Here is a 12404-nt window from a genome sequence, read left to right on the forward strand (position 1 = left end):
TCAATTTTCAACCTAACACATTGACTACTCTTTTTGGAATTACAGATCCAGAAGTGGGACGAGTTCCCACTTCCATTCATCAGGTTATAGCCTTTTTTACATTGTTGGCTAGAAGAGCTATCTTGTTTAAATGCAAAGATTCTAATCCACCTACTTTGACTCAATGGTTCTCTCAAATTATGTAATGTTTAAGTTTCGAGAAAATTAGATGTCGTATATTTGAAACTTCTGTTAAATTTGAAGAGACTTAGCGATCTTTTATAAATTATTTCCACATGACTTAGTATAATAATTTTCCCTTCTGGCCTATATTTAATTTTACTTCCTTTCTCTTTGTTGGTGAAGACCATATGATTAATTCTATTAATAAATTCTCACAATAGGCTGTCCAGTCTTTTTTTTGGTTTGGTTTTTTTCTTCGATTAGGTGGGGTTTTATATAATAAATTTTTTCTTTTTCTGAAGATTTCAGTTTGAGAAGATGAGAACATATTCGTTAATTGTGGTGTAATGCAATATAGTATATTATCTGATGTCACATAGTGATATTTTTTCCCTTTTCGATTATGTACTCTTATTCTCCTCATGTATTGTTTACCTATAATATGATTAATGAAAAGATTGAAAAAGAAAGAAAACCAGATATAATTTAATGTTTTACAAGGAAAATGTACATAAAATAATTGCATTAAAAGTCCATTTTGTTTTAAAAATCACCATCATAAGATAGAAAAGTCCAAAAGTTTAAAAAAGAATCACTGTTAGTATTCATCTTGTGCAAGCCATTGTACATGTACTAAATTTTAATTATTCTGGAAACTTTACTTTAAATATCTGTCCGTTTAACTGGTCTATGCATATACTGTACGTGCAATAAAAAGATTTCATTACTGTCAATAAATTGGACATTACAAAGCTACCAGAAAAGGGCAGGGAAGTGCCATTAATTGGATAACATTTTCAATTGGAAGAGGAGAAAGCTAAATGACTTCTCACATTGCTATATAATTCTATGAATTCATAATAACTCAAGGAATTATGTTATTTGTCAGAATTACAAATAGTTCATAATAGAGAGTGAAATATTAGAGGCCTGAAAAATGTTAATTGCGCATCATGAGGTTTTGCTTCTTGGATATCACAAGGAGAAATACAGGAAGAGAGACGGGGCTTTCCTTTGAGGCAATTGGATATTAAATAGTGCCTACTGAAGTCAACAATGGAATCCCTAACTATCAGCCTTTCAGCCTTTTATGACAGTTGTTAGACCAGACAATGTTGGCTATGGATGGTAGTTTTGAAGGGAACTGACAGATATTGGAAATTTGTGCCTCAACAAGTCTGCACCCACACAGCCTGATGAGAAGGTATGAATTATGCTGAAGGTCATGCAAGCTGTGATTGGCAGAGAGGGGCCCAGATTCACTTTGCATCTGCTCCTCAGTGGCACATTAAGGTGGGCAATATGAGGACAACAGCTCTTTTCAGCTGAGAAGGGGGTACCAATCCTATTGCAAAAGTAAATGCTTCACTTATTTTCAATATTATTATTTATTCATAAATATTTTAATTTTCTTTATTTTTCATTTGGTTTTTAATTATTTTAATGCATTTGACAATTTGAAACACTTGAAAATAATTGAAGAACTCTGGACTGCTGTCAAAGATTGTTAAAGCACATTGAAGCAATAGAGACTCAAGATTTTCTACCTGAGGACTATTTGCAGTGCTTGGTACAGATGGTCAGCTCAATTGATGTCCACATTTGGAGATGTAAACTTGATTCAGCAAGGATAACAGATGATGGGTCTGGATAAGCAGGAATAGTCTGAACAAAAGTGTGACAATTTTCCTTCCATTAAAGCCACCCAACAGCTACTCAACTATTAACTTTTTATGTAGCTGAAATATAAATTTTTTTAAATAAAATGTTATGAGCCCAAAGGACCCCAAAACTCAGCAGCAATAGACATTCACCAAAACAAGTAGTTACTTAAACAAAAGTTGTTTTTAATTATCTTTAAACATGAAAACAGAATCAAACTTTATCTTATCTCTATTAACTTAACTAACCAAACTTAACCCCCTTCTAATTCTAAGCGCACATGTTTATAATGGGTGTGTAAATGTAAGAAAAGTTCTTTAGTTCACAGTTCAATCTCACTTCTCATTCTTCCAGGTTCTCTGGTTGTAGGAAATTCTTATACTGTGCACAGAATTTAACATATATAAAGTTCACCAGGCTTTGGTGCTTGAAAGGTAAATGTTTACCACTCAGGAAGGTTCTCGTAGGGTTTGCAGAGAGAGATTTGTTGTTCCAGGATTTCCACAACTGAGATACCACGATTAGTCACCTCAATGTCTTGCTGATGAAACTTGCCCCATCAGGGTTCTCCAGATGATAACCTCTTTCTTTTAGGCTACACAGAGCTCCTTTCTGTTCCAGTTATTCTAAGAGAAACATCAGACAGATAGCACTTCCTGCCATCCGCCACTTTGGAGTTCGTTTCAGATCCAACCAGTTTCTCCTGCTTGTTTCAGCTTTTTCTCTTCAACTGCCAGAAAGCCCATGTGACTCTCTCACGTGCAAAACCCCTGACATTCTCCAGCAAACAATAGGAGTTAGTCTTCTTGGTCAAGCTGTTGTCTTTAGGTAAACAAAACCCAGGGGTGATCTTTCTGTGCACTCTGTCAAAACCCTTGCAAAGAGCTTTCAACAGCTAGAGTGTCTCCTGCTTGTTGCTTTAATGATGTCATTTCAATTAGCACCTACTTGTGAAATGTGCACAGCATTCTCCATAGTTTCTGTAAAGTTACTGAATATGCATTGTTCAGTATTTCAAATAAGATCTGTTTATTACCTACTGTAATTTTACCAATTTATCTCCCAAATACATTGACAAATATTCCATCACAATACTGTATACCTGGAGTAAAGCAAGAAGTCTCTGAACTACTTTATAATTTTACTGTGCACAAAACTGTAGCAACAAAATCTGATCTCTATGAAATAGTTACTGTTGCTTTTGAAGTGAGGAAGAGCTGATTGATGTAAAAGAAATCCAAGTAGGATAGGTAGCTGCATTTTTAGAATTAATAAGATACTAATTAGGATTTGGTATTTTGCAGGTGTGGATGATGGAGAAGATATCCCTCGGGAAACACTGATAGGAATTTATGAACGAATCCGCAAAAGGGAACTCAAGACCAATGAGGATCATGTGTCCCAAGTTCAGAAAGTCGAGAAATTGATTGTTGGAAAGAAACCAGTAAGATCTTGCTTCTTAAAATTATGAAGTACATGATGCTGTTTGAGTAATTGAGAGTATAGGGTTACTGTTCAGATATTGCTTCTCAAAGGAAAATTTGGTATGAATATAACTGATTGTAGTACTGTACATAAATGTTAACTCATTAGTCCCAAAACATTCTGATTACAACAGTCTGTAATTAGTCTGTTTCTCAAAATAATGTAATTTTTTTTGTTAAAGCCAATTGATTTTGAATTGGGCATTGCAGTCAGAGTGCTGAAAATTTGATTAAATTGTGCATATTGATTTGCTAAACTCTGAACAGTTAGTACACTGCCTTATGCCAGAATGATCAATCAACTATGGATATGATTAACTTACTGCTATGTGTGGTTATAAAATTACATCACACAAATGCATTTTTTAAATTAGTCAAAATAGTTTGTCAGTCTTTATAGGTAATCTGGAGTAATTACATGGCTTGTTTTGTAAGGTTAGGTCCAGTTACTAGTTACTAGTCCGGTTAGGTCCAGTTGTCCAGTTAGGACAAACAAAAGAGATCTGGAATGTGCAAGGGCCAATACACCATTTATTCTAACCCACTGGTTGATACATTCATTCATTAACCCATTGCTGTAGGTTATTGAGGGAAAGGAATAAACACACATGCCAATAATGTAACTTGAAGTGTGGACCCTACTTTTAAATTACCATGACAAATAACTGTAAGATATTCAAAAGCACATAAGCATTTGTTAAGTGCAGAAAATAGCATTGATATCCTGATACAATTGAAGGTATTCTTCAATAGATTATATTGTCAATTTTTAAAATTAATTTATTTATGAGATGTGGACATTACTAACAACGGCAGAGTACTTTTTTCTCCATTCCTAATTGCCTTTGAACCAAGAAGGCTGTTCACAGTCAACAACATTGATGAGGTCTGGGCCAAAAGGCCTGAGTGGGTAAAGATGAAAAATGTATTTCCCTGGTTCAAATAGATTTAAATGACAATTTAGTAGATTTGTGTTTACAATTAATGATATTGACATGACCACTATGTTTCTGTAGCCCATATTTATTCTGTAGCCTGTATCATAGCTGACGTGTGAATGTTTGACACTGGTGAAAGATTAATATTTTAATTTGTTCTTTCTTTGACATTACATATTCTTACACAGTAAAAAGTGCAACAATACTTGTGCATATAAACTACATTAACTTCTAGAGAACGAGTTAAGAGGGAGCAAGAGATTCAAAGAGGAAAACACATTTCTTTATTTCTTCTCTCTTTTGCTTCTTTTTTTTCCCAAAATGACACCAGAACATAGTGACCTTTTGAAAGCCTTTGAATGGTAAAAGAAAGTTTTTCACTGTATTTTGGTGCTTGTGGCAATAATAAGTAAATCTAAACCTAATACTTGAGAACTTGAGATTTGAGAACGTTGACAGTGGCCTATTAAAATAAATTGATTTGAAAACTGACCTGGTCAGTATTAACAAAATATGATACAATTCTGTGTTCAGTTTGATAACACTTACAAAGGATCTATTATCTCATCACATTTATGATGACATATAAATGAAAGGAAATATTTTGGAGAAAGTAAAATGCAGAATTCTGTACATTGATTTCTCTACTGCTCTGACTAGAGGCACTTTAATGGAACATTTAAGTGGGGTTTAAAAATTTGGAGTGATCAATGAGCTACTAGAGGAACCCAGCAGGTCAAGCAGCTTCCATGGGCAGAAATGGTCAGTCATTGTTTCAAATAAAGGTTAACTGGCCTTTTCTACCCATGGATGCTCCCTGACCTGCTGAGTTCCTCCATCAGATTCATATTTGCTCAATGTTCCAGCATCTGCCATTGTTGAGCTACTTTAAAAACAATTGGATGCGGTTTTTTCTTTATCCCTCCCCCCATGCATTTTACGCAACTTTTAAAATATTATTGTTTGCTTGTATAAAATAGACACAAGCTTGAGTTTAATATGAAGTGAATAGAAATTGCATATAAATTATCAGCTCTGCGCGATTCCACAACTTTTTTCACTTTGCACATGCTGTTAAGACAAATGTGATCATTACTAGAAGAGTTATGTGGGGAAAAGTACTGGCAAAATCTTATCGGGATGAATGAGCTGAAGGTAATTCTGTTAATACAGAGTTCTAAGTTCAGGATCAAATTTCAAACAATAAATTATTCAATGTAAAACTGATAACTTGAAGCAGAACTGGGGACGATATGTAAAGCAGTCCACCTGCATTGTCAAGATTACCGTTGTGCTAAGTTGCACTTCTTCGGAAAACCTAATATTGATAATGTGCACTAAGAGCTAACGTTTTCAGCCCTGTGCTATTAAAGAGCATGTTCACTGGGAAGGAGACATTTCTGCTATAATGGTATTTGAAAAAAAGTTTAGGCTCTGATTGTGGAGAATTTCCAAAAACCAAACACCTATCAGTACATTAATTGTTCTCACCACCTGTTTGCATTATGTTAAATCTACCTCTTCTTTGGCTTGGATTCGCGGATGAAGATTTATGGAGGGGGTAAATGTCCACGTCAGCTGCAGGCTCGTTTGTGGCTGACAAGTCCGATGCGGGACAGGCAGACACGGTTGCAGTGGTTGCAGGGGAAAATTGGTGGGTTGGGGTTGGGTGTTGGGTTTTTCCTCCTTTGTCTTTTGTCAGTGAGGTGGGCTCTGCGGTCTTCTTCAAAGGAGGTTGCTGCCCGCCGAACTGTGAGGCGCCAAGATGCACGGTTTGAGGCGATATCAGCCCACTGGCGGTGGTCAATGTGGCAGGGACCAAGAGATTTCTTTAGGCAGTCCTTGTACCTTTTCTTTGGTGCACCTCTGTCACGGTGGCCAGTGGAGAGCTCGCCATATAACACGATCTTGGGAAGGCGATGGTCCTCCATTCTGGAGACGTGACTCACCCAGCATAGCTGGATCTTCAGCAGCGTGGACTCGATGCTGTCGGCCTCTGCCATCTCGAGTACTTCGACGTTAGGGATGAAGGCGCTCCAATGAATGTTGAGGATGGAGCGGAGACAACACTGGTGGAAGCGTTCTAGGAGCCGTAGGTGATGCCAGTAGAGGACCCATGATTCGGAGCCGAACAGGAGTGTGGGTATGACAACGGCTCTGTATATCTTTGTGAGGTTTTTCAGTTGGTTGTTTTTCCAGACTCTTTTGTGGTCTTCTAAAGGCGCTATTCGCCTTGGCGATTCTGTTGTCTATCTCGTTATCGATCCTTGCATCTGATGAAATGGTGCAGCCGAGATAGGTAAACTGGTTAACCATTTTGAGTTTTGTGTGCCCGATGGAGATGTGGGGGGGCTGGTAGTCATGGTGGGAAGCTGGCTGATGGAGGACCTCAGTTTTCTTCAGGCTGACTTCCAGGCCAAACATTTTGGCAGTTTCCGCAAAACAGGACGTCAAGCGCTGAAGAGCTGGCTCTGAATGGGCAACTAAAGCGGCATCGTCTGCAAAGAGTAGTTCACGGACAAGTTGCTCTTGTGTCTTGGTGTGAGCTTGCAGGCGCCTCAGATTGAAGAGACTGCCATCCGTGCGGTACCGGATGTAAACAGCGTCTTCATTGTTTAGGTCTTTCATGGCTTGGTTCAGCATCATGCTGAAGAAGATTGAAAAGAGGGTTGGTGCGAGAACACAGCCTTGCTTCACGCCATTGTTAATGGAGAAGGGTTCAGAGAGCTCATTGCTGTATCTGACCCGACCTTGTTGGTTTTCGTGCAGTTGGATAACCATGTTGAGGAACTTTGGGGGGCATCCGATGCGCTCTAGTATTTGCCAAACCCCTTTCCTGCTCACGGTGTCGAAGGCTTTGGTGAAGTCAACAAAGGTGATGTAGAGTCCTTTGTTTTGTTCTCTGCACTTTTCTTGGAGCTGTCTGAGGGCAAAGACCATGTCAGTAGTTCCTCTGTTTGCGCGAAAGCTGCACTGTGATTCTGGGAGAATATTCTCGGTGACACTAGGTATTATTCTATTTAGGAGAATTCTAGCGAAGATTTTGCCTGCAATGGAGAGCAGCGTGATTCCCCTGTAGTTTGAGCAGTCTGATTTCTCGCCTTTGTTTTTATACAGGGTGATGATGATGGCATCACGAAGGTCCTGAGGCAGTTTTCCTTGGTCCCAACAAAGCTTGAAAAACTCATGCAGTTTGACATGCAGAGTTTTGCCGCCAGCCTTCCAGACCTCTGGGGGGATTCCATCCATACCTGCTGCTTTGCCACTTTTCAGTTGTTCAATTGCTTTATATGTCTCATTCTGAGTGAGGACCTCATCCAGCTCTAGCCTTAGGGGCTGTTGAGGGAGCTGGAGCATGGTGGAATCTTGGACTGAGCGGTTGGCACTGAAAAGAGATTGGAAGTGTTCTGACCATCGGTTGAGGATGGAGATCTTGTCGCTGAGGAGGACTTTGCCGTCTGAGCTGCGCAGCGGGTTTTGGACTTGGGGTGAGGGGCCATACACAGCCTTTAGAGCCTCGTAGAAACCCCTGAAGTCGCCAATGTCCGCGCTGAGCTGCGTTCGCTTGGTGAGGCTAGTCCACCACTCATTTTGGATCTCCCGGAGTTTGCGCTGAAGATGGCTGCATGCGCGACGGAAGGCTTGTTTCTTATCTGGACAGGACGGCTTTGTAAGGTGAGCCTGGTGGGCAGCTCGCTTCTTTGCCAGCAGCTCCTGGATTTCCTGGCTGTTATCGCCGAACCAGTCCTTGTTTTTCCTGGAGGAGAAGCCCAGTACCTCTTCAGTGGATTGCAGTATGGTAGTCTTCAGCTGATCCCAGAGGGTTTCAGGGGACGAGTCCGTGAGGCGGATTGCATCGTCGAGCTTTGCTTTGAGGTTTGCCTGGAAGTTTCCTCTCACTTCGTCTGACTGCAGGTTTCCAACATTGAACCTCTTTCTGGGGGCTTTACTGTTCCTGGGCTTTGGCTTGAAGTGAAGGTTGAGCTTGCAGCGAACCAGCCGGTGGTCAGTGTGGCATTCCGCGCTGGGCATGTCCACGTCCTCCCCCTCCACGTCCTCCCCCTCCACGTCCTCCCCCTCAAAAGATGCTCACAAACTCAAGCTAGCATGCTGGAACATCAGAACCATGCTAGACAAGGCTGACAGCCACCGACCTGAACGTCGGTCTGCCCTCATTGCACATGAACTCCTCAGACTTGACATCGACATAGCCGCTCTCAGTGAAGTCCGCCTGGCAGATGTAGGCAGCCTCCAAGAACGCGGCGCGGGCTACACACTCTACTGGTCTGGCAAGCCTTTGGATGAATGACGCCTATCTGGTGTAGGCTTCATGGTCAAGAACTCCATTGCCTCCAAACTCGAAAACCTTCCGACAGGCCACTCGGACCGGATCATGTCCATGCGACTTCCCCTTCAAAACAAGCGTCTCATCACCCTCATCAGTGTCTATGCTCCAACGCTCCAGGCGGAACCAGCAGAAAAGGACAAGTTCTACACTGACCTGCGCAACCTCATTCAACGCACCCCTACAGCCGAAAAGGTTGTCATCCTTGGCGACTTCAACGCTCGCGTCGGCAAAGACTCAGAAACCTGGCCAGGAATCCTGGGCAAGCATGGTGTCGGCAAGTGCAACGACAATGGGCGCCTCCTGTTGGAGCTCTGCGCAGAACAGCGGCTTGTCATTACAAACACCCTTTTTCAGCAGAGGGACAGCCTGAAGACTACCTGGATGCATCCCCGAACCAAACACTGGCACCTCTTGGACTACGTCCTGGTGCGAGAAAGAGACAAACGAGATGTGCTCCACACCAGGGTCATGCCCAGCGCGGAATGCCACACTGACCACCGGCTGGTTCGCTGCAAGCTCAACCTTCACTTCAACTATCGTAACAAGTATTGGTGTTTGCATTAGTCCAGCTTTTAAAATTGTTTGCCCTTTGAATTAGAGCCATAAAGTTTAGACAGCATTTATTGTTCATCCAAAATTACTTTGAGTAAAGTGGTGGGCCATGATGCTGTTCAAATGAAGATAGGACAATGTCAAGTCAGAATGATGTGCACCTGTAGAGATCTAGAAGATATTCCCTGACAATTTTTATGCAGAAATGACCACATCATGTGGCCTTGGACTGCTGTTTGAAGCTATCTTGTTGTTGTTGGGAAGTTCCAAGATTTCACCCCAACAAGGAAGGAACATTAATATTTTTCCAGTGTCAAGATGGCAAGCAGCCTGGAGGGGATCTTGCAATTGGCAGTACAGTATTTTTTTAAGCAGCATTAAATATTAGAAGCCTTCAGGAACAACCCACCCTGAAATTCAGCACATGAAGGCTATAAAAAAGTATCAACTCTATCCACTCAGAAATGCCAAGCAGATGATCGATCTCTGTTTCTTCTGATTCCCAACATCTTTGAAGCCAGAGTTGGCCAATTTGATTCACTTCATATGATAACAAGAAACAGTTAAGTCTATGGGAACAGCCAGTATTACATCTGGACATCTGAAGTCTTGTATTCTAGGACTAATTAAAGCTTCAGATAAGCTTTTGTATGGACAGATACCCAGCAATGTCGAAAGTTATCTGTAAGCAGGATGAATCTAATTCAGCTAATGGCCACTTCCTGGTCTTCTCTCAGTCACCAGCAAAACAGTGAAAGGTCTCGTCAACATTGCTATGAAATTACGCTTCTTCTCTAAGTATAGACCAAAAGAGCTTTTAGATTGACCCAATCTATTTGCTAGATTTGGACTGAGAATAGCATAAAAGCCTGATAAAACTGAAAGTGATGGGCTTCCTGGTGAAAAGTTTGCAATGATTTGAGTCATACATAACACAAGAAACAGGCATCACTGCAGGAGGCTCTCAGGCCGTTTTCCTGAATCATCTTTCCATGAGGTCGGGTATGTTATATGTATTTGACGGAGGTAAACACAAAAATCTAGTGCGGCTTGACCTGCATCCATAGATATCAAAAGTAAGTTGCCGATTTGGGCCTGAGACCTTCTTCAGGAGTGCCAAATATCAGGCAGATGCCTAAATAAGAAATGGGGGAGGGGAGAGGAGGGAATGGGAAAGAGTACAGTCTTACAGATATTGTTGGATGGGAAAGAAGAGAAAAAAACTGAGAAGTAGTATGGGAAGAAGCCAAAGGGCTAAGAAAGATAGCTCTCTGATAGGAGTTGGAAGGGAAAAGGCTGAAGGGATAAGGGAATGGGAGAGACTGGGAGGAGGCTTAACGGAAATTGGAGGCTGATATTGATGCTGTCTGGAGGCTGCTGAGAGGAGTACGAAGTGGTGTTCCTCCAATTTATGGGGGGGCCTTACTTGGCAGTAAGGCCTTGGGCAGATAAATCATGTGGGAGTGGGGTATGAAATTGGTGATTGGCCACTGGGAAGTTCTTAATGATGCAGCAGACAGCGAGAAGGTGCTTGTACATTTAATGATTGTGTCTTTTCAATTCTACTTGCAACGCCTCAACAAATTAAATAGTCTATGTCTATGCAGTCAAGGTTGAGAGAGAAACTTGGCATCAGCTGAAAGATGTCAAGTAAGATTAATGGCATAAAATAGCAAGTACTATTTCAAATACCAAGAATCCCAAAATTAACTTCTTCGCAGTGAAACGTTGGTAATATATTTTTATCTTTACTATTTTAAGGATACTGTTTGATCTGCAGAGTTTCTACACACACACACACACACACACACACACACACACACACACACACACACACACACACACACACACACACACACACACACACACACACACACACACACACACACACACACACACAGGTCTTTTTGGTAGTTCTAGAGTAGTTTATGGTTGTGGAGTAAGTAACAGGAGGTTCAAGAGCCTGATCATTCTTGAACCCAGAAGTGCTGGATTTTGGACTTCTGTACCCTCCTCCTGAAGGTAATAGTAGATATAAGGATTGTAACCAGGGTGATGGGGGTCCTTTTATGATCTTAACTGCCTTCTTGAGGCAGCACCTCATAGATGTCTTCAGTGGATGGGAAGTCAGAGAGTCTATAATGGACTTGCCTAGGTTTTGTTCTTCTGTTCTGAGCACTTAAATGATCAAACCAGGCTATGATGAAACCAGCCAGTATACTTTCCACAGTCCACCTGCAGAAATTGTGACACCGATGAGAATTGCAGACGATGCAGCTCAAAGACTTCTTTAAAAAATGAGGGCACAAGACAGCATGTGCTGGAATATGGAGCAAAAAAACAAAACTGCTGGAGGAACTCAGCAAGTTCAACGACTTCTACAAGAGGAAGAAACTGTTGACATTTCAGAAACCTGTCCCCTACAGGAACTGCTGGAGCTGCTGAGTTCCTTCAGTAGTTTGTATTTTTGCTCTTCCCAATAACTTCCATCATTTGTTTTTAAATTGCACTTAGAAGTAATCACCTGAAGAAGCAATTTAACAAGAAAACAATAAAAATAGCCCGGAAAGCTGGTGTAACTTTAACAGCAGTTAATGCAATTAGTGCACTGATGTATGATATATGGAAATAATTCTTTTATTTTGTAGAATTAGTCTTATAATGAGCAGTATAATCACTGCTGTTTCGTGAAATATTTGTTTTCTGAAATTTAATAACCTGTATATATCTTTCACCTGTAGATTGGATCTCTGCATCATGGACTTGGTTGTGTGAGTATTACTTATTGTTTTCATTGCTAACAATTCTCATTTGAATTTCTACAAAATCTTCATTTAAAAATGACCAATTTTAACTCTGCAGGAACAATGAAAACTGCTTATCTTGCACATTGAAATTTTGATAAACTTGATTCTAATTGTTAGAAATGACGCTGTAGTGTGGCATTTCCCTATGTATAAACATTTTCCCAGACTTCCTTTGGTTGCAAATAATATTGTACAGGCTGAACACTAATTCTGCTTTTTACAAAAATATATTGACTCTGATTTTGCAGTCAATTAATGTTGCTTGTTGATCATTGAACATGGTCTTTCTCACTAGCTCTGGGCATCCAAGTTGGAATTTGCTGCGACTGGAACTTCCGTTTTATCTTTTCCTATGTTATCTGTTATCTGAGATCTGTCTTATCGTGCGTTGCCTGAACCAATTTGATTGAAAAATTCATATGAGCAAGGCAGGGTCTCAGCCAAAAAAGAC

General features: G+C 40.7%; 1 protein-coding gene across 9 annotated transcripts in view; it reads left to right on the forward strand.

Annotated features, from left to right (window-relative positions):
* Window positions 1–12404, forward strand: part of iqsec1b (IQ motif and Sec7 domain ArfGEF 1b) — a 446158-nt gene that overhangs the window by 413576 nt on the left and 20178 nt on the right. For all 9 annotated transcript variants that reach the window (XM_069939805.1, XM_069939812.1, XM_069939810.1 and 6 more), the window contains 2 exons: window positions 3129–3268; window positions 11888–11917. In XM_069939805.1, coding sequence (XP_069795906.1) covers window positions 3129–3268; window positions 11888–11917 — 170 coding nt within the window. The remainder of the gene's footprint in view (window positions 1–3128; window positions 3269–11887; window positions 11918–12404) is intronic.

This window comes from Narcine bancroftii, chromosome 5 (assembly GCF_036971445.1).
Source record: "Narcine bancroftii isolate sNarBan1 chromosome 5, sNarBan1.hap1, whole genome shotgun sequence".
NCBI lineage: Eukaryota > Metazoa > Chordata > Chondrichthyes > Torpediniformes > Narcinidae > Narcine > Narcine bancroftii.